The following is a 26792-nucleotide window of genomic DNA, read 5'->3' on the forward strand; positions in this document are numbered from 1 at the left end:
TCCTCAAATGTCTAATAGGAGTTTGGAAAATTTTTGAAAATCCTATTCCGAGGAGTTGCCTCAAACAGCAAATCCAAATACATTCAAAGCCAGTGCTTCTTTTAGCCGTCATCTGTGCCTCAACATTGCAACACATATACCATAAACTGTGTTAAATCAGCTGCATTTCCAAGGAACATGGCAAATAAACAAACAGATGATTTTATTACAGTAGGAACAGCAAGTCAAAAATATAACCACTAACCATTCTGCTTGGAGAGACCCTCACCTCACTTCCAAGGAAATTAAGTAGTCTTCATTAGTGCTTCTTATTGTAGTGATGGGTGGAAGTGTTGTGTGATTTAGAACATGCATGTGACTGAAGTGGGGTTTAATCACATTAACGCTGCATTTTAAAGTAAGAATTGTTAAAATCAGTAATGTGACAGCTGTGTACTGCCAACAACTTCAACTGTCTTGACAGTAGAAACCTTATGAAAAAATATAGTGTGGATAGAAACCATAACATAGATAGCAGATAAGAGAGTTGCCCAATACTATTTGTCAATTGCAAAAGTGAGCATCACGAGTAAATCTTCAAGAAACAATGAGACTGTTATAAATGCATTAGATGATGTGGAAGAGATTGTTTGCCCTATGTAGGTGCACATTTATACTGTTTGTGTCACATCCTGAATAGTGATTGTAGAAATTCACCTGAAAAGTTCTCTCCTTTTTCTTGCTTGTGCTTTTTTTTTTTTTTTTTTTTTTTTTTTTAAATTACTGTCATAGCACCTAAGGGTTTCAGTCTTAGGTCTTGAAAAAGGAGTTGATGTTTCAAAACGATATGAAATCTTGTAATAATGCCTCCCATTCTCGTGTCATACTTCTATTTAAGTCTTACCTTACACCTCCTATGAATGCATAATGAATGCTCAGGCACTCTCTGTAGATCTTTTTCATGCATTTCATTACACAAACAACTTGGGAGATAAGGTGTGTACTTCTGCGAGTTGAATCCAGCCTCCTGTGAGAATGGTTTTCTTGGCACTGTCCTGAATAAGTGGCGTCCTCAGGCAGTTTGTTCTGCCCAGCTATGTCCACACGCCCTTCCCCAACCTGCAGGAAATCTAAAGAGAGGCTGTCCCCATTGCAGTAGAACCACGCCACTGCAGTGGCAGTAATCTGCTAGCAGAACTGCACAGTGACTAAGGAGGTAGAACGGGAACTGTGCTGCTCAACTTTAATATTCTTTCAAGGTAATTGAAAATAGAGATGGGTCTTTCTCTTGCTCCTGCTGAACGAATGGCAGGACTCCCAAGGCTTAAGTGGTTAAAATTCAGCATATGAGTAGCACGGTGGTAAGCTAGTTGTTCACATCGGCATTTACAATATTCACTGCCTCCAGATATGTGTTGTCTGAAAAAATGTGTTGGATTATCAGCTAATGTAAATTGTTCTAAACTCTGCAGGAGCTCTGCTGATCTGCCAACTAAAGGTCTTGTGTAGGCCTTTAAAAATATCAGAGCAAGGTAGTTCAGTGTGAGGTGTCACAACCTGAAAAATACATTTTTCCAATGTAAATTTCTAGTGAAAGGACTTAGCCAGGCAGCTTTTTTCTCTGTCCTTCCAGCCTATCTGAATCCTGAGGACATCTTTTCTGTCTGCATAGGAAGCAAGTATATGTCGAAAGCTATTTAAATAACTGTCTGCAATCCAGATTCATGCTGACAACCTGTGCTTCCTGTTTAGTGTGATGTGATTCTGAATTGTTATGCTTAAGTAACACAGGTTATGATGAGACATGGATGCCCCTGACTAAAGCTAGAAGCTCCCTAAAACACCTGCTCATTCTAATATGGAACAGCATGTGTGAGCCTGGGGGTGTCTGAACTTGTTGCATTTTTATGAAATACTGTCAAAGGCCTCCTCACCACCAAGGAAGGTTAGGTAATTAGATATCCTGCCACCATGGTCATATTTGGGGTTTCTAAGGCATTGTCTGTGCTTCCTCCTCATCATACATCCCCTTTCCAGTATGTTTTCTACTAGCAGAGACCTTCCAGGTTGGTAGCACTCTGAGCACCTCAAATTAGCACATTTCCCTGTTGCAACCCAGTATTCTGCGTATGTACCAAGAGGGCTTTGTTTGCTCTTTACAGTTGCATACCTCAGAAGAATAACTAAGTTCTCCTGAGACTTTATGTAAAAAAGGGATTTTTTTTTTTGGCTTATTTGGCCTTCTTTCCCTTTAACATAATGTTTATAGACATTCCCCCAAAATTTGCTTGATGTGAAATGTGTACACTATTAGCTGTATCTTCTGAATATTTTTTATATTTAAAAGTTAAAAAGTGGTTTGTAAAATATTAAACTACTAAGAAAAGAATATGATATGGCTCTATGATAGAAGTAGACTGAGGAACCAGACTTGTATCAGCAGAAGAAAAACATTAGGTTAATCTGTATTACAGCACTCTGAAAGAATACAGAGCTTTGAAAACAGCTTTCACTAGGGGGGTGGGACATTTTACTTTTATGTAGAGCTTTTGTTCATTTAGAATTGTTTACTCCAGCAAGCAACCCTGTGCTCTTTGTTTGACTGATTTTTCCCATTTGGCAGACCCTTTGCAATCACATGGATAACATTCTTCTTTCCACTGAGACATAGAAAAACTATTCTTTATTGACCTTGCTTGTTGTCCTTAATGGCAAAAATATATGTACATACTAGGTGAACCATATTATTCCTCACTGACTTCAAGTGAAAATTCTTCAAAGCAAGCAACTCAAAGAGCTGCTCTCATTTTTATATTTTAACAATCCAGTGATTTCTCCCTAGCAAACAGCTCTGTCCTCAGCTACACATGCCCAACTCCCACAGCTGACACTGAGAACTGTGTACCAGTATCCGAGGGCTGAAGTTGTCTTAAAAGAAAAAATGCCATGCGTAGAAAATATGTCTTTTGGGTTAGGTGGGGGGAATTTTCTCCCTTGTATTGAACAGCAGAGTATTTGCTGGGGAAGTATGGATGCGTACTTTTTCATTTCTGTGGATGTTTTAGAAAGCTAAGTATTTAATGTTTTATTTTGTATGGTTACAGTGGGAAGCAAATTGCAAGACTTAGAACATACACAAAAGCAATCACCATTTCAATTTTAGTTTTCTCACCAGTATCACAAAACATGGATTAAATTGGGTGGTACTGATTTAGAAACACATTAGCATTACAGTTTTACTTTGACATGTGAGTTGTTGTAAATCAAAGGGAGATTACGTAAGGGCCCAGCATGCCAAGATGAAATTCTGTTTTAATATGAGCAAAATTTTGTTGAAACAGATGGAATTGTGCACATTTAGCCAAATTTTGTGTCCCTATTTATTTGTTTCTGAATGCTCACATAAAATCTTTTCTGATAGACATAAAACTCTGGATAAAATAAATGGGTCTCTAGTTAGCATAAACTGGAGCTGTTTTACTGACTTCTGCAGAGCTGCAACAATTTGTGTAAATTCAGGCTCTGCTCTGAACAGTCACATTTTCAGAAACACTGTGTTTCTGCAATTCCAAGTGAAGGCAAGGAAAGCTAGGGTTGCTCTGCATTTCTCAGGGGAAAACTCAGAGGGCCTTTTGTTATCACTTAGCACATGCGCTGAGAAAGTGTAAAATGAAGATCACAGGGACAGCATTTTCAGTGATCTTGCATGTGTACTTACTTACATAAGGCACAAGCAGAATAAAAAGTGGATTGGGCCCCCTACTAAGGTCCCCTCACTATTTTTTAATTCAGCCTTGTCAAGTAAAACCCTACTTTGGCCTTAAACATTTCACAGTTAGAGAAGATACTTGCACCTCTCCTACTAACTCCATACAAGTCCAGCAATGGCCTAGGTGATTTCAAGAAAAGCGTAATAAAATGTGGATATCAGGTAGTGCTGCTGTGGTTCAACATGACTTTATTCCATCACTTCGGCAGACTTCATCTGCACCATTATACCAGTACCCACCCCTCTTTTTTTTTTCCCCTGCTTCATGATGCTGGTGTTTTACTAGATCAGGAAAACAAAACCGCTTTTGAAAAACTCTGATAAAACATTAAGGTTACCACAATTCTGTGTTGTTCAGCCACAGCTGTGTGGTCCTGCTCCCCCCCCCCTCCTTTCACAAGTGCTTGAGCCAGTTCAAGGAACTGCTGAGCCAAGTGGAAGAATCAAAATTAGTTGTAGTGTTAGGAGCTTGTCTGTGCAGCTCCTTGCCTGGCTCACAGAGCGTTTGAGAGGTGCTAGAGCTAGGGGCAAGCGTGGGAATGTGACCAAAGGTGGAGGAATCTTGCCCTAACCTTTAGGAGACAGTTTCCTTCATTTCAACTTTGCTCATACTGCAGAAAAAATATAGGTGGATTTTAACATCAAGCTAGCACAAGTGTTGTAAGTAAATAGTAAAGCCTTTATTCTCGTTAAGAACAGCATTTTGAAAATAAAACATTTGCCCATGCTTTACAACCTTTGTAGTTTTGTATACTTATGTACAGTCATCATGGTACACATTGATTGTCTTGAAAATCCTTTAAAGATGTACTTAATAAGATACCAGTATGCAACAATCAGCGGAAAAAAAGGTACGTTATAAAACACACATTAATACATTTAATAAATATATTATCTATCAAAAATGAGCTTTAGCTCTCATCAATTAATAAAAAGCACCTGCTTTGTAATCCTGTAAGTTGGTAGAATAGTCCAATTGTTTTATTATAAAAGCTACAGTGCTCCCTTTTGCATTGCCTTTGGTTAGGCCCAAGGCATCAAGCTCCAAAGCCAACCAAGATGCCTGTGTTTATACCAAAAACAGAAACATCTAGTTCTATATTTCATGTACCTTGTTTGTAGAAACAAGTGCATGTACTGAGAGTGCTATTCTGAAGATGCTACATATTTTCTGGCAAGTGTCAAACACCCTCAGCTCCTCTGAAAGCAGGACAGGACCTGTGAAGTATGGCTTTGGACTCTTTTCTACCCATTGATCAGAAGCCAGTTATTATAAATCTAGTTTTGGTAACAATTTTTTCAGATGCTTTACAATTTCTGTATGGAAACACCACGAGCACATACCATCAAGGGACAACATAGTAGCTTTTATAGTGTAAAAGCTAATTAAAATTAACTGAACAGTGAAAGGCTTGTGCTTACACTTATGTTGTTCACAGATGCTCTACATTCTAGATAACTCATAAAGGCAGAAGTAAACAATGTGTTTACTATAACAGAAATATAAGTTAACATAAAGGTGCCTTTCTTCAATTACATTTTTATTTGGGGCATTTTACATAACAAACTAGTGACTTACAAAAAAATTGCTTATTACTAATTGTATGAAGTTGGAAAGTAAAGACCCTCCTAATCTATTGCCACACCTTCACCACAAATTAAGCCCAATCCTGCTACTTTGCAATGGTGTGAATAGTTCACATGACCAACCAAGGACAGTAGTCATGTGAGTAGCAGATTGTAGAATCTGGCCGTATTTTTGTATAAGGCCTTAAATTCCAATCAGCTTCGCTATGAGCAGGATTGGGAACTCTATTTATCAATTCAGTCACACCCAGAAAAAGAAAAAAAAACACTATTTCTTAAGAGGACTATATCTCATACAGTTTTTGTCCAAGGTCTGTAAAATATGTATTGTAGTTCATAAATCTTGGCTGTAGCATGATAAACCTTTTAAAAGGAAGCTGGCCTACCATTTATGCCATGGTCATCTTATATGTTTTTACGGTAGTTTTCTGATTTTTTTTAAAACAAAACTCTTCAGGCAAGTGATGATAAGGGGTTTTATATTCTTCCAAATTATGCAACTTCTGGGTAACTATTGCTATCATAAATGTTACTTTATTTGATCAAAGCTTTGCTTTTAACAAGCAAAACGTATTTCTAAGTCACTGGATAGCATGCAATATCCACCCCTACCCTACTTGGTTACCTAGGCCACCTAGTTACTTACAAAATAAAATAAGCAATCCCTACAACAAGCACATGCTTCCTTTGCCTCGAGGAGGGAAGGGCAGGGGGGAATATCTGACATGGAGCTAACACGCTCCTTTATTCATGCATGACAGAAAACCATTGCGTCTGGAAGAGAAGGGCTGTGAAATAAAATCCTATAAGATGATCATGGCAAGAATGGCAATATATATTTTTTCATATATATATACACATATATATCAGTGTGCAACACTTAGGGACTGGTCTTGCAGCCTCTGTACCTGTATGTAGACCCAGACTGCTCGTGGGAGTACAATTCTGCAGGACTAGGTTCCTAATTCAGTAGAAATGGAGGTACATGGAGAATCAGGAAGACTCTTGAAAAATAAAACGCTCATTTCTTTTGCAGTATACAGCAAGTAACTTCTTTCTGTGAAGCTACTAAGCTATTCGGTTATTTGTACATTATATTTTTTAGTTTGAAAATATATATTTTTATTATAGCATATGCAAAGTTTATTTGTTATATGTTTCCTATGCCCTCAAGTAAAAACAATTTGCTTTTAGTATCGAGGAAAGCTAAGATTAACATCGGCCAAACAGTGAAGATACAATGATGTTTTCAATGTCTGATATGTATTAAATGTTAAATAAAGGAATGATTGCTTAAACATAATGAAAACCATGGCACAAACAATGGGCAATGGGAACCTTTCAAATAACCTGGAGAAAACAAAGATAAAAAGCTTTGAGAAAGTCTGCTTTATATCAACTCAAAAAAGTGGAGGTGGGGGGGGAGAACGAGGGAAGAAACTACCTTAAAAAACAAAAACAACAACAAACCACCTCCAGAAAGGAGATTCTACCCGCTAGGCACTAAAACACACAACCACATTTAAATGCACAAACAACTGCAGTCAATGGGACTACTCATATGAACAAGGATTAGAAACAGAGGCCTTGACCCTATATGCTGCTGAGTTTCTCCTGACAGGTGATCAGTACTTTTCAGCTGCCACCGAATTCCTGCTCGACGGGATCAGCCTACCAGCCCAGACCGGCTTGTGTTGTGCAGTGGGTCGCCCATCATCCACCACCACAACAAACATACTTCTGGCAAACCCGAGTCACGTTCTCTCCCCAACTAAGTCTTTGCAAAGCACATCCCTCCAAAGTTTCCTTTCATGGCTTCTTCTGTAGGAGAAGTGACAATGTGCGCGGCTCTGCTCGCACCTGGGGTTGAGGAATAAGAGGGAATCCAATTCCAGGCTTCTGGAGAGAGCTGACTATGCTGGACCTACACTTCTTCTCTGCCTCAAGAAGCTCCATAACTCCCATAAACCGTGCACAGACCTTTTGTCTCTCCAGAACTGCTTTCATACACAGGCTTTTTAAAGAGAAGATTATCAACCTACAGTGTAATGGTAATTGAGTTGCCACAGAATGACAATGCTTGACTGCACATGATGCTATGTGATGTTACAGTACAGCTAGATAATGAAGCAAACAAGGACTTTTCATGGCATTGGAAATGAAGGTAAAAGGAGCAAAATGGAAAGAAATCCTGTATGTTTTCACACTGTAGTGGCAATCTTTTGTGGCAACGTGAATTAAGTTTAGGTGAAAGGAGGATATTTTTCAAGCAGCTGGCAACCAAAATCAGGCTTGCCTCACACACTAGTTACAGACAAGAGAATATCTTACATTTCAGAATGCAATATCCCTCTCTTTCATTTTGAAGTGTGCCTACTACTATTTTAAATCAGATTCAGCTTCAGGCTTACAATTTTGTTTTTGCAATTAGTTTATCAGTTCAGTGGTGTTCACATTTACACAAAATCCTCTGTAGGATTTCACAAGCTCCTGGATGTTCTGTTGCTTTGTTCTGGTACTGCTATGGATTCCTCCCTCAAAGACACACTGCCAAGGAACAAAATCTTCAACAAGGATTCTTACTCTCTACAGCCTACAGCCTTTCACCAGAGGTGTCGTCCAGTGTAACTTGGCGGAGCAGTTGGTATCTGCAAATAAGGATAATAAACCCATAACTGAGAGATCTAGTGTGTTCAGACATCAGTGTTACCATGCTACATGTACACATCAGCTTTAGAGCCAGTATTTCCAGAACAAAATGATGCAATGAAGCTCATGTTCAACCCATACAGTGCATTTACCTCTGTAAAAGCCATGACTATAAATTCATTTCTCTCTCATTTTACTATCTAATGCTCTCCAGTAAGCTTTGTATCCACCTCAGAACAAAACAAATTCTTTAGCATCTTATCGTCCTTAAACTGCCTTTTTCCTGAGCTGCATATTCTAGTATCAGAAAATACTGGAACAGATGAATCCAAGTATCGAAAGGAAGCTATTCATTACTGACAGCAAAGCACAAGCCTCATTTTATTCAAGTCAGTATGTTTCCCACTGTATTACCCACACTGCAGAATCCTCATACCTAGTCTCTCTTGCTTACTAAACCCAAACAAAACTGTACTTACAAACAAAAGAAGAGACCTGCAATCAGATTGCATTCTTTGGCTTAAATGTTGAGGCTGAGTTATGGAATCAGCTCATGATTCAAAATAAAAAAACCCAACTCACATGAGTATAAACTGGCTCATGGGTAAATTTTTAACAAGCATGTTGGTATGCATGAAAAAACATGAAGATGAAAATTATTTTCTTAACATTATGCCTACTATATGCAGTTTCTTAGCTGCAAATTAAACATCATGTGAAAAACATTTAGAAAGCCTGTTTGGCATCAGATCGCTGAGCCATTCTTACAACTGCAAGGCTGCAAAAAACAGGTCTATCGAATAACAGCATGCCAAACTATTGCCTAAGAGAGAAAAATCTACGTTGTTATCATTAAAATATTCTATACTCCTCTTTTATGAATCTTTGACAGAGATCCATACATATGTAACTTACAAAGAATTATGGACGTTTTACAAGAAAGTGGAAGATAGGTGAGAGACCACCGTTATCTGCAACAATGATTGTTATTTAGAGTAAAGTACTGGCTTGAAACACTTGTGTGACTCACAAAATCTTGAAAAAAAAATCAGGTGGGAAATTGTGTCACTTACTAGTTAACAAACTTAACACAAGCGTGGTTCAAAGGGGTTGTTTAGAGTCACCAAAGAACTTGGTTCACCCAAGTTACAATGCAAAATGTGAATGGCTAAGTAACAAAATGCAAAATACTTTGTAATTACATCTTTTCTAGAGGGGAAGAGGAGCATTACATGCATACTTGCTCCCTGAATTTTCATGTATAGCTGTCACCCTGCTATGAGTAAGCTAAATGCAGAAGGCTTTTCAATTAGTAGCAGTTGCATATGTATTGTTACAAAGCAAAGATTTCTTAAATCATCACATTTTGATACTTACAGTCCCACCATTTAGCACAACTGCCATCTCAGTTGGCTGATAAACATTGCTTCTAAAGGGAGCACTAGGTCGGCTTCCCAAACTGCCGTTTCGAAATCCTGCCGTCCTTAGCGCTGTGTTTAAAAAAGAGAGATGTTCTTAGAACCTGGTCAGTGCTGCGCATCTCCTTTGAAATCATAAAAGTTTAATCCTCCAGTTTAGTTACTGGGAACTGTGCCATTTATTTTAACTTTTATGCTGCCATACCAGTTTTCACATTGCTTTTGAACAGCAGGTTTTTGTACAGAATTGGGGAGGGATTGCAGGAAAGAAATCAGTTTTACATAAAATTAACCGTTTGCTGTGGAATGGGAAAAGTTTCTCAAATTTTGCTTAGTCTCATTTCACCAGGTGTTTAATGTCTTCAGTCAGAGAACCTGTGATGCATCTTGCACAATGCTTTATGCAAAACTCTTCCTCTATCAGTCTGGATACTGTGGGGTTAAGTAAAATGATATTACCCTTTGCTTTCTATCAAACTCAGAGGACAGAGATCCAAAACATTGCTTGAGCCAGCAAGCATGCTCACAGTCCCCATGAGCATTACTTCAGCATGACGAGCACATAAGGGTTTTCCAGATGTTTCAGATTATATTTACTCTGCGAAACTAGAAATATGAAGTAAATATTGCTTTCAAATAGCTTAAACATGGCAATTAACTGAGGCAAAAGAGATGCTGACTGTCCTTCTGAATGTTTATAGCAGACCTACATTAGTGTCTCCATTAATTGCAGCACAAGTTTGGATTCAAGATGTATATTCTGAATGAGTGATGTGTAGTTAGGGATGTGCTTCTTTCCCTCTAAACCAGTCCGGGGATTGGCGCACACATACTCTATTTTACTTCAGGGGTAAATAATGGCTTCACTGAATTCAGATGTGGCCAGGGAACAGAGCTCATTTATACACGCTGCTTGAGCAGTTACAGTGGGCAATACTCATCTGTCAGCTGGTAAATAGAAACATGCCTGGATCTGGCACCTGGGGCAAGAAATTCTCTGAGATTTAATTGAAATTACAATACTCAGCTCTCTAGCTGAAATTGAGGATGAAATGAAGTTTAGAGGAATTTCAGCATAAACTTCAATGGAGTCAGGATTTAATATCATTGCACTGTGTGCAACAAGATTTAAATGGATCCTACAGCCATACACATTCCTCCATCCACTGCTGCTCTTCTCTTTGGGAGTTGTGCACAGAGATGAAGAACAGTGTTCATTTAGCACAGATATTTAGAAATCCAGCCCTACAAATGCTCAGCTGTTTACATATATATGGAACCGTAACTGCTCTATATTTTAAAATTATATATATAACACGCTATATAAATATATTTTGCAGAACACTGGGAGGACAAAAGATGAAAGCCTCTACACTAGAATTATGTATCTTTTATTTTTAATTTAACTACCTCAGGCTCAGTAGTATTCCTACTTTGTAGTTATGCTTCTTATTGTGTGTTAGACAACTGATTGCTCTGATATTTGATAGTACACACAAAGAAGAAAGATCTTTCTATAATGCATCCTATCATTAAAATATTTACACATTTCAGTATATAATTTACATGGTGATTTCAAAACTATTTTAAAAGACACTACATTCAATTTCAGATTGCTGAGTTTTCCTTCCTTATTACTGCCGTTAGTCTAAAATATTTCCAACATGAGAATCAGAGAGAAAGTTGCCAAGAAGGTTTGAGTAAATGTCATGTCATAGTCTCCTTTTAACACACATTTTAAATTTAGTTAGCTTTGTTTTTAGGCACTGGCTCAGAGGATGACTTTTAGTACTAAAAGTTATTAAATGAAATTCAGTGAGTAACAGAGCTTATTGGGCTTGGGTTTCTCGACAGTTGTAGCACTCCACATTTCTTACCCAGGTTTTTCATGTATAAGACAAACCCTATTTGCTTTGCAGAAGTTGCCCTGTTACTGAGCGATGCACTTTGAGACAGCACTGAGAATTCATTTAAGTTGCCCTTTTCCAGGGATTCTAAATACGTAACTAGTATTTTTTAGAAGACATGGAAATGAGAATAATTCTTCTAAGTAGATATTTCAACATATCTATCACATGAATATTAAAATTACAGATTAGTATGTTGTTTAAATAACTGAATTTAAAACTGTTTTGCTTTATTAATGTTTAATGGTATTCCTGGAATAGAACACCTCTTGGTGTGTATAACTTGGAGCTATGTTGTGATGAGAAAAAGGAAAAAATGAGACCATATGCTTATTTGAACCTATAGTTTAAAGGTTATTCAGATTTTTAGAATGATTATTAAAGTCTTTTAAAAAAAGGAAAGCAAATTTGCTTTATACAGAATGAATTAATGGAAAATACATTTAACCAAACATGTTTTCCATTTAATGCTAACCACTTATTTAAACAAATATTACAGTCAGCAAACCATGAGATGGTTTCTAGTCAGAGAACCACAGAGTCACCTAGGTTGGAAAAGAGCTTCAGGATCACCAAGTCCAACCGTAAATCACATCTTCCAAAATTTACGTATCATTGTTATTCTTAAACATCATTATTATTATTGAAGAAAGTATCCCTCCTTTAATTCCTGAACTCTTAAAGACAAATTCTTGAATTGAGGTTAATTAAATGAATAGCAGAAAAGATTATTCTCTGTATACCTGCAAAGAGCCAATTGCTAATGGATTCTGAGTGCTTAGCCACTGACAGCCATCAGTGCAGTGATATGACTTAAATTAACACTTGCAGCCTTAATATGTGACTTGAATATTTTTACTTGGATTTACTTTTACTCTCTACCATGAGTACGTTTTGTCTTCAAACCCTGTTGTAATTCTATATATACATTAGAGAACAACTACAAAGGAATAATTAATCTGTTTTGATTTATTAAAAACATATCCTTCTTCCACATGCCATGGGAATAGGATTGACATGCATTTATTATGATAAATATTAATAAGGGTATCAGATAAGGAAATCTATTTTGTATTTAGATTAAAACGTAACATCATAAATTACACTATAATTGATACTATAATTATTTTATAGCTATCATACATTAATCCATTTCACTAAAAAAATTGATCACTAATGACCAGATAAAAAAGGAGCTTCTGTGTTTGTTTTTTTAAATGTATGCATGAATGAGAATAATATAGGCTGAAAGATCCAATTTTCTTCTTATATCTGCCTTAGTAAGAAATAACTCCACTGAAGTCACTGCAGTTACCTTACTATGAAATTAATTTAATGGGAGTTGGAGGGCAGTAAAAAAAGAAAGATCAATGCATTTACAGTCTATGGTAAAGCTGCCTCTACTTCTTTGTAGCATTAGTAATAAATAAGCATTCTTCCATCCACGTGATTTTTGTTTGTTTTATCTCTACCTGTGTTACATACTCACAGATCTTCACTCCTTTCTGTTCAAAGCTTTCATACAAGGAGGAAACCTTTAAAGTTCCTGCTAAAGCACTTGGAGGGAAAATATTTTCCTGACCCGACACTGTCACAAACATGAGTGCCCTTTTCCTACATGTCTGGTGTACATCCAGAGGAAACATCAAAACCAGAGGAAAACAACGATACATAGAGATGAAAACAAAGGTAAAGTGCCTGGATAGTCATTGGCTGGGATGCCAAAGTTCTCGTCTCAATTACAGTGAATAAAAAGCAGTTTGTGTAATACCAAAATCCTTTGTCCAATTGTGGGAGTTGACCAGAACACAACCTACCCTACACAATACCATCAGGCTAGCATCCCTGTATATTTTCTGATCTGTGTTAAACTTTCAGCAATGGTTTGGATCTCTTAAACAACCAGTTGGGCTCTGGCCTTTTTGGTAATCACTCATTTTCATTGCAAATTTTCATTGTGTGTCAGAACAACACATTGTTCTGTGTCACCAAACAGCTATGACAAGGAAAGCAGCCATTACCTTGAAACCTGTCTCTGCGTATTCTGTTCACATGTTAAAGTCTTCAGGACAAAAATTGTCTTTGAACTTGCTTGTGTACCACCTTGCATTTTTTTTTTTCCTGCAGCATCGTAAAATAGCAAAGTCCTATGCTATTACTGGTGGCATGATTACTATGCTACGGGTAGTATGATTAGTAATAATTATTTTGTTGCTGAAGAGGCTGAACACTTTGTAACATGGAGAACTTACTTGATTTTTTCTTGGGTTTTAAAAAAACACTTCATATAAAATGTTGTTAGTAATGACAAAAAAATATATATTATTTACGTTATTTGAAAATAGAAGTTATTTTTCCAGTGTTTTCCTTCCACTTTTGGTGTTGTTCATTTATTTCAATTAAAAAAACGAGTCATTCTAACCAAAGACATATTTTCTGTAGTGTTTTTCCTCTACTATTTTCATAATTGATTTTTAACAAAAATTTTAAAAGTGAGCTATAAGCAATATAAAAAAAATAAAAATGTAATGAGCCCTGTTCTGAATACCTGAAAAACATCTCATACAGATTATTTTCTTTGCTACTACATAAAAATAGTAAATTCTTACCTGCATTATGTTCATCCATTGAAAAGGCTTTATTTTCCATGTAGCTCCGAGGAAGCTGTATATCTTCCTCAAAAGCAGTTTCACGCATCCTTGGCTGTGAAGTATCAAAATAATTGGGAGTGTTTTCCTGCTGTGATGGAAGGATGGTACAGTGGACCTCAGGGATAGCATGAAAAATAACAAACACCCAACCACTGGACACCAGTGCAATAGCAAGAGTGGGATCACTCCATTTGTCTCTTCTCTTTAGTTCAGCATTACCAAAGAGGTACATAGTCATCCAGGCTACCCAAATCAGAATGGAAAAGAAAAGTGTTATAATGAGACATACTCCATTTTTCTTCCATTTCTTAAACTTTCCACAGAGAGTGAAAAGAGAAAAACCCATGGTAAATACCATCAGGAACATAACGTAAATCAAAGCCATAGCAAAATCCATCGGTTCATAGCTGCAGGCCAACTTGTTATCTCTGACAACTGTTAGTATTAACCACTCGGTTGCAATAATGACCTGAACGAGCATCAGGCAGATCGCCACACCAGCTAGATGCCAGCCAGATGGACTTTTCCCATGTCGAACTAGTCTACGAAGTCTCCAGGCTTGAGCTAGCAAGCACGAGAAGCACAAAGCAAAGATAACTCCCCACAGAAACCTTCGGGTAGAGCACACCATTTCATCTTCTTGGATGATGAAAGCAAATGTCAGCCCAAACAGTCCAAGAGTCCCAAAAAGAAAGAGGAAGTGCATTCCCAGGGGGCTCTTCTTCTCTTTCTCCTTGATGAAGGGCAGCCTCACCAGCAAAATCAGCATCAGCAGCAATGTTGTCAGCACACCTGCTCCCGCAACTGCCTCCACAACTATTCCCCAAATGGCATCCAGGTCGCACAGGTACACGTACTGCGGGAGGAGGTCCAGTCCGCACCCTCTCGGCGTGCTGGAGTTTTCAGAAGAGCCATAGCTGATCACGAAGAGGAGGAAGAAACCAATGGCTGGGTAGGTTTTCATTTTTCTGTCTGAGACAATAAGACATTTGTTTGTTTAGCTACAGGTTACTTCGGAGCATTTCACAGCAATTAGAAGTACAGCCTGTTTCAATAGCTCACATTTACACTTGTTTTTTGCACTGAATTTTCAGCTGAATTAGCCTACCCCATCCCCTTGTGCTGCCCTCCCAGAAAGTTACTTTTGCCTGTTGTACGCTGAGTGCAAACTGATTCGTTTCTGCATTTGCATAGATTGAAAATGTTTCCCATCACCACCCCTGCAAATATTCTAAAACGCAACCATAAGAAACAATTTATCATGTTGTGAAATCATACATTAGCTATGGTGTTTTACTGTTCAAATTTGGTTTCTTAAAGAATGTGTGAATTGCACTGAATCTGATACAAGTGTAAGTTGTATCAGAATTAGACTATTTCAGAGGCTTGCTCCTTTACTGGAATAATGATAAGAGTTAGCCCCCTTCCCCCCCCTTAAAAAAAAAAAAAAAAAAGAGAGAGAGAGAGAGAGAGAGAGAGAGACAAAGCAGTTTGAGGAAAATAAACCTTGTGCTTTATTTTTTTTTAAAGGAAAATCTTGTTTTCATCCTCAGTCAATAGGCAGTTATGATATTCATTCCTTTCATCCTCTTCCAAAGCCCAGGTATTAGATTGCATTTGCGAATGGGAATGGTTGGCTAGAGAAATCTCATATTCTGCAACAATGGTGCACACATGCAGCGTCATCAATCAACTCATCAAAAATGAATGTCTCTTTGTGCTTCTTAGCAAATCTAAAGCCATTCAATGAAACAAACAACAAAAAACAGAGCTTCACTTTCCTCAGCCTACAGAGTGAACAATTGTAAACTCCCCAGGAACACAACATACCATGCTCAATCACCAGGACCAAAAATCTGGACAAATTCCAGCAAGTCAAGACAAATTCCTAGTTTTAGGCAGAACACAGATTAGGTGATTTTAAAAGATGCATGTTACGCCATTTGCTTTTACTTAGCAAAGCAGGGCAAAGGAGGAGATTGTTAAAAATGTAACGTTTAAATGAATAATCTGTCCCAGAGAGTGTAAACACTATGTGTACCAGATATGAAACCTCATCCTGTTAACCTTCACTTGCTTAATTAGCACTACAGATTTCAGTAGGATTACATTCAGTGATGTGAACTGCATGCCTAGGTGAAAATGCTTAGAATAAGAATTTCATTATATGGTGTGTGGAGACTTTATGGAAGAAAAGCACCATGGAAGCAGGCACTGAGTTACTCATGTAGCTCACATGACATGCTTAAGATATACAGCAAGAAACTGAGATGCTATCAGTAACTTTTTTACAACTTACACAAAGCCCTAAATGAGTACTCATATAAAGATGTTTTATAAATCAGAAATGTGTTTAATGAAAACATCAAAAAGTTTAATGAGTTGAAAATGTTTTAAAGTAACAGTGCAATGTTGTTACATTGGACATAATCAGTCCTAACCAGTGCCAAAACTATTTACACACACTTCATGAAACAGTGCAGCATCTATTACAGATGAGCACTATGGGTTTTCTTCCAGTGTGTTATAATCCTGTAACAGGCAAAGTTAAATCTTGAGAATCGCAATCTTTAAGCTAATGTTCATCCCCTTTCGCTGAATAATGAACAGTGCCCATTTTAGGCTACTGCCAGGAGACGAATGATGGAAATTACATTTTCCTATTAGAGGAACCAAGACAGCAAATGTGCTAATATAAATGTGTAATGACTTTATGGTCTTCATTTATGCAACAGACAAAAAAGCTTATTACAAAATTTCATCTCTGAAGTAGAAGCTGTGACAAATAAGGTGATAGGCCATCGGACAAACAAGAGACAAGTAATGAATGAGCTGTGCCTGCCCACAGAAATTACAGTATCCTCGCACTGTTGGAAGGGCTAAAATGTTCTAACGCTACAATGACTTGCAGCTAATGACTAAAGATTTTTTCCTACCTAACTGTAATTTTCTTTATGGTGAAATGGTAGAAGATTTACTTATTTGTACCTGATTTGTATAACAGGTTTCTCAATAACTGTCATGACATGGTAAAAACACTGACTTTACACAAAGAAAATTAATCATCAGTGAAATATTGAAAATGGTCATGCTCAATAAATATCTTTACGAGTACAGAATTAACCAGAAGGAAACATTCCAAAGGTAACTTAGGAATCCCTTCTACACATAGGTGGTTCTTACTCCAACTAGTGCATTTACTTTTTAGGATATCCAAAACATCCTAAAAGTAAAAGTGGGGAATGGTCAGCACCTGCTGGTACAAAGGGAAGAAATCCACTAGGATCTAAGGTAATGCTGTGAACCATGGGTACCAATTTCAAGAAGCAGGAGGTCGTGTGGAAAGTTACTCAAAACTCATCCTCAAACAATGTCTCCCAAATTGGAAACAATAAACAGCCCTTTAAATGAGGATCACGTTAATTTTCCACTACCCTGCCACTTACAAATAATGATATACATGCACTAAATTGGTTTTAATACTAGCTTTGTTTATTCACTGCTCTCCAAAGACCTGGGGGGTAATGAATTAAGTGCAAGTATCTCTAGTTCTAAGATATTTTCCAGTTTTCTGGTTACTTTATTCATGTCATGTAACCCTCATGTGATTGAGCTATTCTAGGACAGTCTGTTTCCATGGAGATTGTGCTGCATGGGTAAGCAGTCATATTGTCAGCCCATCATTTGTTTCCTCTTCCTATTTGGAAGTGTTTGCGAAAGGAGGGTTAATACATTTGGAGTAGTTTCCCCTTCACGAAGGAGTAGTCTCTTTAGGAAAGGGGAAAACACAGAAATTCAGAGATGTTCAACTCAGGGGTTTTCCCAAGTTTCTTCCATCTGTGAAATTACTTTTGAGAGAGCTGATGGAAATAAACAGTAGTTCTCTTAGAAAGCTCCAATGCAGCTACAGCATAAAACAAGAAATCTCTAGGAATGCTGACAGGTATTCTTGGTGTGCAATCACATTCCCATCACATGTCAGCAAGTCATGCTGAACAGTAGATGCTTTCTACATCAAAGCTTTCAAACTGGGCTTCCTCCAGATGAGGAATCTTCTCCTTGTCACTGCTATAGATACAGCCACGTTTGCAATCAGTTTAGCACATACTTCTGCCTGACTAGGTAAGAACTGGCAACATTAATATGCAAACCTTGTGATGATACCAGCTCAAATCCTTTTGCTAGCACTGTTCCTCAGCAGTGAACTCACACTGGTATATAGACAAGGAAAAATTGCATTACAACACTGAAGTTTTAGCTTTAGCTGAAACCACAGACTCAGTAAGTAAAAGGGAAAACTATAAAGTCTTTTTATTTTTTTTTCCAGAAAAGTTGTTTTGGAAAAGCAAAGTATCGGTATGGGTTTGTTGTTGAAATAGTGCCTTCCTCAAGCCTGTGTTGTGGGTGGAGAGGCAGAAGCCCATGCGTCTTGATTTTACTACAGAATCTCGTCTCTGCTCATTATTCCCAGTAGCTACATAAATCAGTGACTGCAGGAGAGTAGTATTTTTACCTCTTTATGTCTAGATTAGCTCTCAGCAAAGTTATGCAACCTCTCGGCAGTAACAATAGCACTCTGTTTGACTGGCACCTCACTCCTACTCCCACCGGAGAGCTACAGCGATAGTAATGCAGAAATGTCACAGAAACATTCCAGCACACACAGTCAGCGACACCAACGTGTCTCCGGCAGAGCTGAATGAAACTGTTAATACAGGAGGAAGTCAGATTGATTTTTTTTGTCCCCAGATCCTCCTCCAAAATCAGATTGCAGTACAACTGGTTAAGCCAACATACCTGGACCCGAGAGCAATCAGAAGCACATAAAACGAATTGAGGAGCTTTAGGTATTTCAGGCAAAAGCAGAAAGCAAACAGTAGGACAGCTTGCAAATCCAGCCCTCAATTTTTAGTCCAAAATCTGTTCTCAGTTACCAAGCACAAACTGCCGTTTGCAGCGGAGTGAAGTCTCCTGCACTATCGGGTGTAGGGGACAGTGCAAGAACCAGTACAGAAATGGCAGACACGGAGCTGCCCCAGCGGTACAAAGTACAATTGCAAGCAAGCAACTGAGCAGAAAGAGAAAAATCTCACAGTTGTCATCAGAAAGTTGTCGTGGTTAAAAATCAGCGAGGCTTTCAAGAGCTGAAGCCTTCTGACCAAAGACTGCAAATCTCTTACCTAGTCAAACACATGCTGCTGTGTGCCGTTAGAGAATATCTATAGCAAGAATAAATCTGTAACCATGTAAAGGTTTATGTTATTTATGGTTAGATGCATTGTCCAATCCCCTTTTTACAGTCCTAACGTTAATCAACTGATACAGGAGGATGCATCTGATCTCAGAAAAGGAAAACAGCCCAGTAAATAAAAGCAGTAGTAGCACAAATAGTAACCTGCTCTGCCACGCACAGGCAGAAGACTGGTTCACTGTAGCATTTCCAAAGAAAACCGCCCCCACCACCAAGTGTTGTGGAGAGATGGTAGCGAGTGAGGAATTAATCACAACACGGGATCTCTGCCAGCTCCTTTTGATCAGATTTGAAGAATGAGCTTCAAGACTGATAACAGAGCAGCAACAGCCGAGCCAAGATCAGTCTACTGAGGAGATGTATTTCTAGAATAATAATTAATAGTGCAATTGCACTTTGTACGCAAAAACACAACCCTGGTTTGGATTTACCCTGAGTTGGAACAACCCACGTAATGCTCACAGCTACAGAAAGCATGACCCCTCTCCAAAAGACGTAGGAAAATGTGTTTTCATTTAGAAATACTTTGCAACGCTGAATGTTATATGCAATGATCTTTCAGCTGTTCTAGGTGCTCACCATTTCCTTCGGTCAGACACTGTATGTACTCTGTACCTAAATGCTTATGACTATGAAGTCTGGTCTTATTATGCTACTATCGACCAATGACACCAATCAATGTTTTTCCTTTGCTTTGCTAATTCTCCAACTGTTTCTCTTCATGTCACAGCCTCGTGATGGAGGGGTTCCCTTCACCTGATGGCCCTGATGCAGGGAGACAACACCTCAGCACCCACAGCCCCGGCTGGTAAGCAGCACATAAAGCACCGCACAGGCTCCGTGCTCCAGCAGCGAGAGCCCACCGAGGTGTCGAGGTTCAGCGGGCAGGAAATCCTGTTAGCCTTGGGATAAACATTAGGTCAGGCGTAAACAAAGGGTTCACATGAGTGCTAAATCCTATCGCTCTTTGGCTTTGGGGAGAAGCAATACAGAGGGAGGGCTTTTTATTAAGTGGAAATTAAACAGCTGGCGGGGCTCAACCCTCCCGAGCCGCGCTGCACCCCGACCTGGGGCTCCCACCTTCCAGCTGAGGCCGGGACCGGGCAGAAAGGAGCAGCCAGGGGCCAGCAAAAGGCTTCTCCCCCCGGTCCCGGTCCCGGTCCCGGAGCACAGCGCCCGGTGCCGGGGGGCGCGGGGCCGGGCAGCCCCCGCCTGCGGCCGCTTCCCCGCTCCCCCTTAATCCTCCCGCACCGCCGCCTCCTCCCCGCCCGCACATAGCCCGCTCCAGCCCGCTCCCCTTCGGTCCCCCTCTCCCTTCGCTCTCCCCTCTCTCTTCCCAGGCTCTCCGTCCCTCCCCCAGCCTGGCTCAAAGCCCCCTCCTCGCCAGCCCTTCCCGGCGGGGGCAGCCCCCTCCTCCGCCCCCCTCTGCTGCCCTATATCCACCCTAATCCCCCTGCCGGACTCCCTGCAGCCTGCTGTCTGCTGCCGGCCACCGGGCTAATTCCGCGGGCGCAGCTTGGGGCCGGCACCTCCGGGGGCCAGGAACTGGGGAATGGGGACCGGAGAATAGAGACCGGGGGCTGGGGAATAGGGACCGGGACCGGGGACCCCACTCACCCGCTGGCTGCTGCAGCCGAGGCCGGCGGGGCAGCTGTGTCCGCCTGCCCGCCGCAAGTCACATCCCGGAGCCTGCGAGCACCGAGCCCCCCCGGGGCTGCTCATGGAGCGCCTGGCCCCGGCACGGCACAGCACGGCACGGAGCGGTGCGCTGCCCGCCCTGCTCTGCACCCTCCGCCCCGCTGCGCTACGACCCGGCGGCCAGCCCCCTCCCACCGCCCCGCCCCGGCACGGCTCGGCTCGGCTCGGCTCGGCACGTATCCACCTCCACGGGCACTGGCACGGCACGGCTCGCCCCCAGCCCGGCCGGATTGCTGCTGCGAGGTGCAGGGACCGCAGGGCACGGGGAGCCGGGAGCAGGCACCGTGCACAGCCAGGCGTGCGGTCCTGCGCGCCCCGGTGCTGTGCGGACGGGGTGCGAGAAATCCGGGCTGCACACCCATCCCGGCACAACGGCTGCGTGTGCACACCTCGGGCTGGTTTGGGGCTGGCAGGGGAGGGAGGCTTTGCAGCTCCGTGGCAGCTGGGGTTTGCGATGGGCTGGAAATATTCACCCCATCTGCCTCCGGTGCACGTGTCCAACCTGCTGCTACCTTAGACATTCAGAAGAGAGAAATTGTATTGAGCAAGCGACATTTTCCAGGTTGCTTATGCAGCACAATTCAGGAACAGGCCCTGTGAACACATGGGGCCCCGCAAAGGCGATGCTCAGAGCTGGTCGGTGCCTCCCAGTTCGCAATGTGCAGCTCACGTCCCCCTTCCCAGCCTCTGCACAGCCCAGCTCTGGAAAAGCTGCAACCCCTCCGAAAGCAGATGCTGTATTCACAGGACAGGGCTTCCTGCAGATTTCGGAAGGAGTTATTTGTAGCAGGGAAAGACAGCTTCAGTTGGTGATGTTCATTGCACAGCAAAAACTTGTCTGCCTTTTAAGCCTTTAGACTACATCCGTGCGACGCCCTGTGACTGGCAGCCGCCCTGTGCTGTGCGTCAGTCTTTTGATGCTTTCAAACTGCTAATGGGAAACTGGGCAGACACAAGTGCAATGGCGTTGTCAGCGGGGAGCGATGGACACCCGTCCTTCCTGACTGCAGGTAGCGCGCTGTGCATCTTGCCAGGCTTCCATATCCAGAGCCTTTCAAAGGGAAACTGCCGAAATGTGTTCTCCAACACAGATCTGTAACCTTTAACCAGCCTCATGCTAGCACGCATGGCTTCATTTAGATGTCAAATGTTATGTCCTGGGGGGTTACCTGAACTTCTCAGGGTAGCTGACGTGCAGTAAATCAGATGGTGCTGTTGCAATGCGATTCCCTGTGTTTAGGCTGGGCAGCAGGAGGAGAACAGCTGCAACAGAACAATTTCATGTTTCTGCTCTTTTCTCCCTTGCTGATTCTGGATTTTAGGCACTGGTGTTATTTGAGTCACATGTAAGCAATAATACCCTGCCCTTGCATCAGTCGATATCTACACGCTATACAAAGTAAACCAGGAAATTTACAGAAACTGAGGCAGTGAGAAGTGAAGTGGCTGTGAGCTGCCCAAGGTCACTCAGCAGCCTGGCAGGAGAGTAAAAAGTACCAATTCACTAGCTCTGCCTGTACCCCCACTCCAGCTCAGGAGTGTGAGCCTGTGTGCTACAGTAACAAGCAAAGATCTTCTTGTATATAGATAAACACACAGAGTTCTCTGTACCACGCTGGATACAGCGAGGTAGACCAGAGGGGAGGATGAATCACAAGAATTCATGTGATAAAGGTCTTGGCCCACTCACAATGGAGCAATGTACTGAGCCCTTCAGCAAATGCAAATTTTTGTCATTGTTCCCTTCCCTCTGTGCATCCCTACCACAACTCTTGGTACCAGTAAAGGAAGTGGCCTCCTCCATTTGCCTTTTACTGGCAGAGCAGGGAAAATAATGCTCCTCCCAACAAGTACTGGTGGAACATTAACAAGTAAGCCTGATTTCTCTCCCAGTGAAGCATATTTTTTAGTATTAGCTGCCATGAGTCTGTGAAGGATAGAACACAGAATTACCAAGGACTATTGTAGAGTAGATGGACTAAACCATAGCTCCCTTTGCATTACTTTCTTCTGGTAGTTAACGTTAAAAATATGTTCTGAAAATATGCTTTAATTAAGGGGAAAAGAATTTTCATCAGTCAATCGTCAGCTCATCAGCAAGTTCGGTGTTTCCTTCCCCCAAGAGAACAAGAAGGTAGAAGGGTGGAGTAGCCACTGTGAGCCAGGTGGGCTGTAGGAATTCCCTGGTTGTAAGTGGTGCTCCCAGCTCCTACCCCACTGCTAGGACTGCCCGTGAAGTGCACCCTGCTGTGGGGTGCCATGTAATACTTCCCAAAGTAGAGGATTTAAAAAGAAGTAAATTCACTTGCTTTTGTCTGTCTCTGAAAGATTGATAAAACCACATAATACTTATTTTTCTTTACGCTGGGCAGATATTATGCTCAACTTAAAACAAAGCAAAACGAAACAAACCACAACACTGCTTTTCAGTAACTTTGTTCTTCCTATATATTACAACACATACATAATAATTACCTGATTTTTACCTTTTTTCAATATTTGACTTCCAGCTTATGACAATATGTAAACAGAGAGCCTGTATGACACTGCATGTCCCCAGATTTTTCTCTTCTGCAGCAGTGCTTTTAGCAGTACGTGACAGCAGAGAGCGAGAGCGCATTACAGCAGCCCTGAGAGGATGGCACTCACCTATCAACAAATGCCAAACCTGTATTGCCTCAGCCTGTCATCCTCATTTCAGAATTTCTTCTGTCTCCCAACCTGAGATAAAGGCAATTTCCATCCTCTATTCTCTCCTCCCCTTCAGCAAGCCTGGAAGGTGTCATGCTTCCTGAAAAGCTGTCAAACAGTATTTCACCAGCAGCTTTCCTGTTGCACAGCAAGTCCTGCAGAACCTGTACGCTTGGTAGAGTGATTTTATGGCTCCTACCAGCATGGGACTGTGCTCGTGCCGGTGTAATTTAAGCAGAATATTTCATTACAAGATCAGCAATAGGTACATGGAAATGATGGGGATTGTTAAGTCTGCATTGCTTTTTTTCTTTCCTTTTTTTTTTTTTTTCTCTTTTCATTATGGGAGCGTGTAGAGAGGCCCCAGGCAGACACAGGACTGCACCACGTGAGATGAAGCCAGCCCTCCTGAATGCAGTTCAGTCTATGAAGCAGCCTCCTTTCAAGCAGTCTTTGGAAGAAGACCCTGAGACAATCCACGTGGCTTAATCACGGGGTGACCAGGCTGTGGTATCACTTGCTAGATGTTCAGCTGCCCCAGTGATGAACATGCAAGATGATTTCTCCATAACTGCAGAGGGTTTCACACATTGCTCCTTGCACTGCCAAGGCACAGTCTGCTGTCACAAGACACAGGACTCTGTTAGATTCAGGGAGGAGAAAGGGAAATGAAAGAAGAAAAGAGTTTTGAAATCAACTGGAAGAAAAAGATGGATGACAGGAAGGAGATGGACACACAGAGGAGAATGAATTACTGAAACACTAAAAATAAATGTAATCCAGTACAACTTGTATTCATTGCACAAAAGAAAGGTGCACTCAGCATGGATAGTGTGGGCAAAAGGCCATGGTGTTGGATGTCACATCCACATTCAGATCCCAATTGCACCTGTTTTTCAACTTGGGTTGGACAAGCCAAGGTAACAACACGCTTTTTATAGCACTGCACCTACCCATTGCTTGTCTTGACTCGTGCTATACAGAAAGGCAGTGAGTGTTCACCACTTAGCAATCAGCTCTCAACACCAGGACAAGAGAGCACCAATGCAGGCAAGGCTTACAATGCAGTCAGTATGATACTTGTTTGTTTTCTCAACACGTTTCTTTACTACATGAGTGCTCAATAAATGCTGCAAAGAAACATGGACAAGTTAAAACTGAATGCACCTGGCAGAATTTGATTAATGCACAATTCAGATCAAGATGTTATGTGGCACCAGGCATAGGTGGTTAAAACTCTTATTTTTGTACACCTTCAAATCCTCATTTCACAAGGAAAAGCTGCCACAGCTATTTTAATAAGTACATCTCTGTTTTGTGGACTTGTGAAGTTACACACTGTCTGAGGCTCCAGCTAGACAGATACCTCTCAAGCTGGCCAAACCATTCAGCTTTTAAAAGTTTGCATTTGACCTTTGCTCAGGCAAAGTCCCAGATCTGTTAAAATAGATCTGATCAGACAAAGGATGTGTGCTTTTCTGTTTCTGGCCTGAGAACATTGCCTTAAAATTGCATATGTTGGGGAGCTTGTGACCCTTGCCGGAACTGCTAATTTCTGCTTGATGCCATACAGCTTCTTTTTTGGAGATTAGCTGTGGATGCTGGTGGGTGCAGTGGGGTATCTCAGAGTGCCAGCTTTACGTTAGGAAGTAAATGAAGTGATTGTGGAGTAGAAAACCTCTCTCTACCCATGGATTCTCATTTTTCCCTTAAATCACTCATCATGGTTCTTACTGATCCATTCAAGATTTTTTTAAAAATTATTATTCTTTTGGATTTTAAACAAGGTGCAGCCATTCCAGTAAGTAATGTGTATGGTGGCTAAAAGAACAAGAGAATATTTTCTTAGCTTTTACTACAAAGGTTGTCTTGGTCGCTGCAATCAGTTGTGTTGTAGACACATGACTGTGTTCATAGGAGGAGTTTGTGTTCCAGACACAATCCCTGCCTAGGGCTGCTGCAAAGAAAATGTTGCAGCCACCTAAAATGCACGTACAGGTTTTCTACGTGCTGTTCTCTCACGTTGAAGGTATCAGCTGGCGTGGCTGTGCCAGCTTGAATGTGCTTATGTTTTAAGTGAGTGTGGTGGTTTTCTATGATTTTTAAGATTATTATTATTTTTTTAATTTATATATGCTAACCCTGAACCTGCACTGAGATGTAAAGGTATTTTTTTTTTCCGAATGCAGCTAAGAATCGTGTTATTGCCTCATCTACAGTACCATTAATGTCCCCCTCTTGACCCCACTCAAGAGCTTTGCTGACCTTCCCTTTTATTGGCATGCTAGCTGAAAAATATTGCCCCCTGTTGCGGACTGTCTATATGTATAAGCAGAAATAAATAACATTTGCATTCTCACAGAACAGGGAACAACAGCCCCTCTTTGTGAGCTGCCCAGGTTTTTTTCTGTTGGAAAGACTGTCACCTACTGGCCACCGAGCTGCTCTCCAGCATCTCAGGAACAGCATCTGATGAGTCAAAGATGCAGCTTTGCCTTTCGAAATGTCACCACCAAGATGGTCCTGATTTATCTAACCCTAAACAGAGCACAAATTCTGTAAATGGAACTGGATTAAGAACCCAGAAGTCCTCCTGTTTTATAAAAAGTCCAGGTTTCATGGAGTTGTATTGCAAAGGAAACCAAGATCTCATCACAGTGGGGGAAAAATCTTGTCCCTTTAAGCTTAATGAGAGCAACCAGTAGTTTAAAAATAAGCCATAACCAACACTCAAGGGAAAGGCAAAAACAATCAATCAATCAAACAAAACCAGCCATTCTGCCTGTGGTGGATTTTCATTGTGTGAGGCTGTGTATGCAACAGAACCTGAAGAAAGGGCCAGATCTCAGTATTGCCCTGCAGAGTTCAATGGCAATCAAAGGACCTTTACAGAAGATCTGCTCTGCAGCTCTTACACAGAAGGAGGAGAATTGCTTTTAGCTCTGTCCTAGCCCATCTCTCACATCTCTTTTCACTGGTGGTTCATTTTCTGCCAGTTTTTGGGCCAGAACCTCAGCCTATGTAAACAAGAAATGTCTGAGTTCATGGCTGGACTGTGGGACCGGGGTGTGCTCGGTTCTCTCTGTTGGAGGACCCTGCTCCTCCCCAGACCTGAGAGCAGGTATGTACTGCCTGGAAGATGCTCTTCAGATGGGTTTTTCTTCTGTTTAAGACACAGAAACGAGTTGCTGA

General features: G+C 41.0%; 2 protein-coding genes and 1 long non-coding RNA gene across 5 annotated transcripts in view; 2 read left to right on the forward strand and 1 right to left on the reverse strand.

Annotated features, from left to right (window-relative positions):
* Positions 1 to 13673, forward strand: part of IQCK (IQ motif containing K) — a 59077-nt gene extending 45404 nt beyond the window's left edge. Inside the window, exon 11 of the mRNA XM_038186781.2 lies at positions 12825 to 13673. Coding sequence (XP_038042709.2) covers positions 12825 to 12850 — 26 coding nt within the window. The 3' untranslated portion in view covers positions 12851 to 13673. The remainder of the gene's footprint in view (positions 1 to 12824) is intronic.
* Positions 4407 to 21037, reverse strand: GPRC5B (G protein-coupled receptor class C group 5 member B). 3 transcript variants are annotated; one of them, XM_027468815.3, is made up of 4 exons: positions 20829 to 21037; positions 13919 to 14928; positions 9362 to 9474; positions 4407 to 7983 (listed from the first exon to the last, which is right to left on the reverse strand). In XM_027468815.3, exons 2-4 carry the CDS (start codon positions 14922 to 14924, stop codon positions 7939 to 7941), a joined length of 1164 nt encoding a protein of 387 aa, XP_027324616.2. In that variant the 5' UTR covers positions 14925 to 14928; positions 20829 to 21037; the 3' UTR covers positions 4407 to 7938. The 3 variants fall into 3 exon arrangements, with proteins under 3 accessions (XP_027324616.2, XP_027324615.2, XP_027324617.2); XM_027468814.3 differs by having other exon boundaries at positions 13919 to 14932; positions 20829 to 21035; XM_027468816.3 differs by lacking the exon at positions 20829 to 21037 and adding an exon at positions 18758 to 18928 and having other exon boundaries at positions 13919 to 14932.
* LOC139998781 (uncharacterized) lies at positions 19020 to 25417 on the forward strand. Its single transcript, XR_011803704.1, has 3 exons — positions 19020 to 19811; positions 19942 to 20019; positions 23957 to 25417. It is a non-coding gene; the product is annotated as an uncharacterized lncRNA (long non-coding RNA).
* Positions 25418 to 26792: the final 1375 nt, after the last annotated feature.

The sequence above is a fragment of the Anas platyrhynchos genome, chromosome 15 (assembly GCF_047663525.1).
Source record: "Anas platyrhynchos isolate ZD024472 breed Pekin duck chromosome 15, IASCAAS_PekinDuck_T2T, whole genome shotgun sequence".
Classification (NCBI taxonomy): Eukaryota; Metazoa; Chordata; class Aves; order Anseriformes; family Anatidae; genus Anas; species Anas platyrhynchos.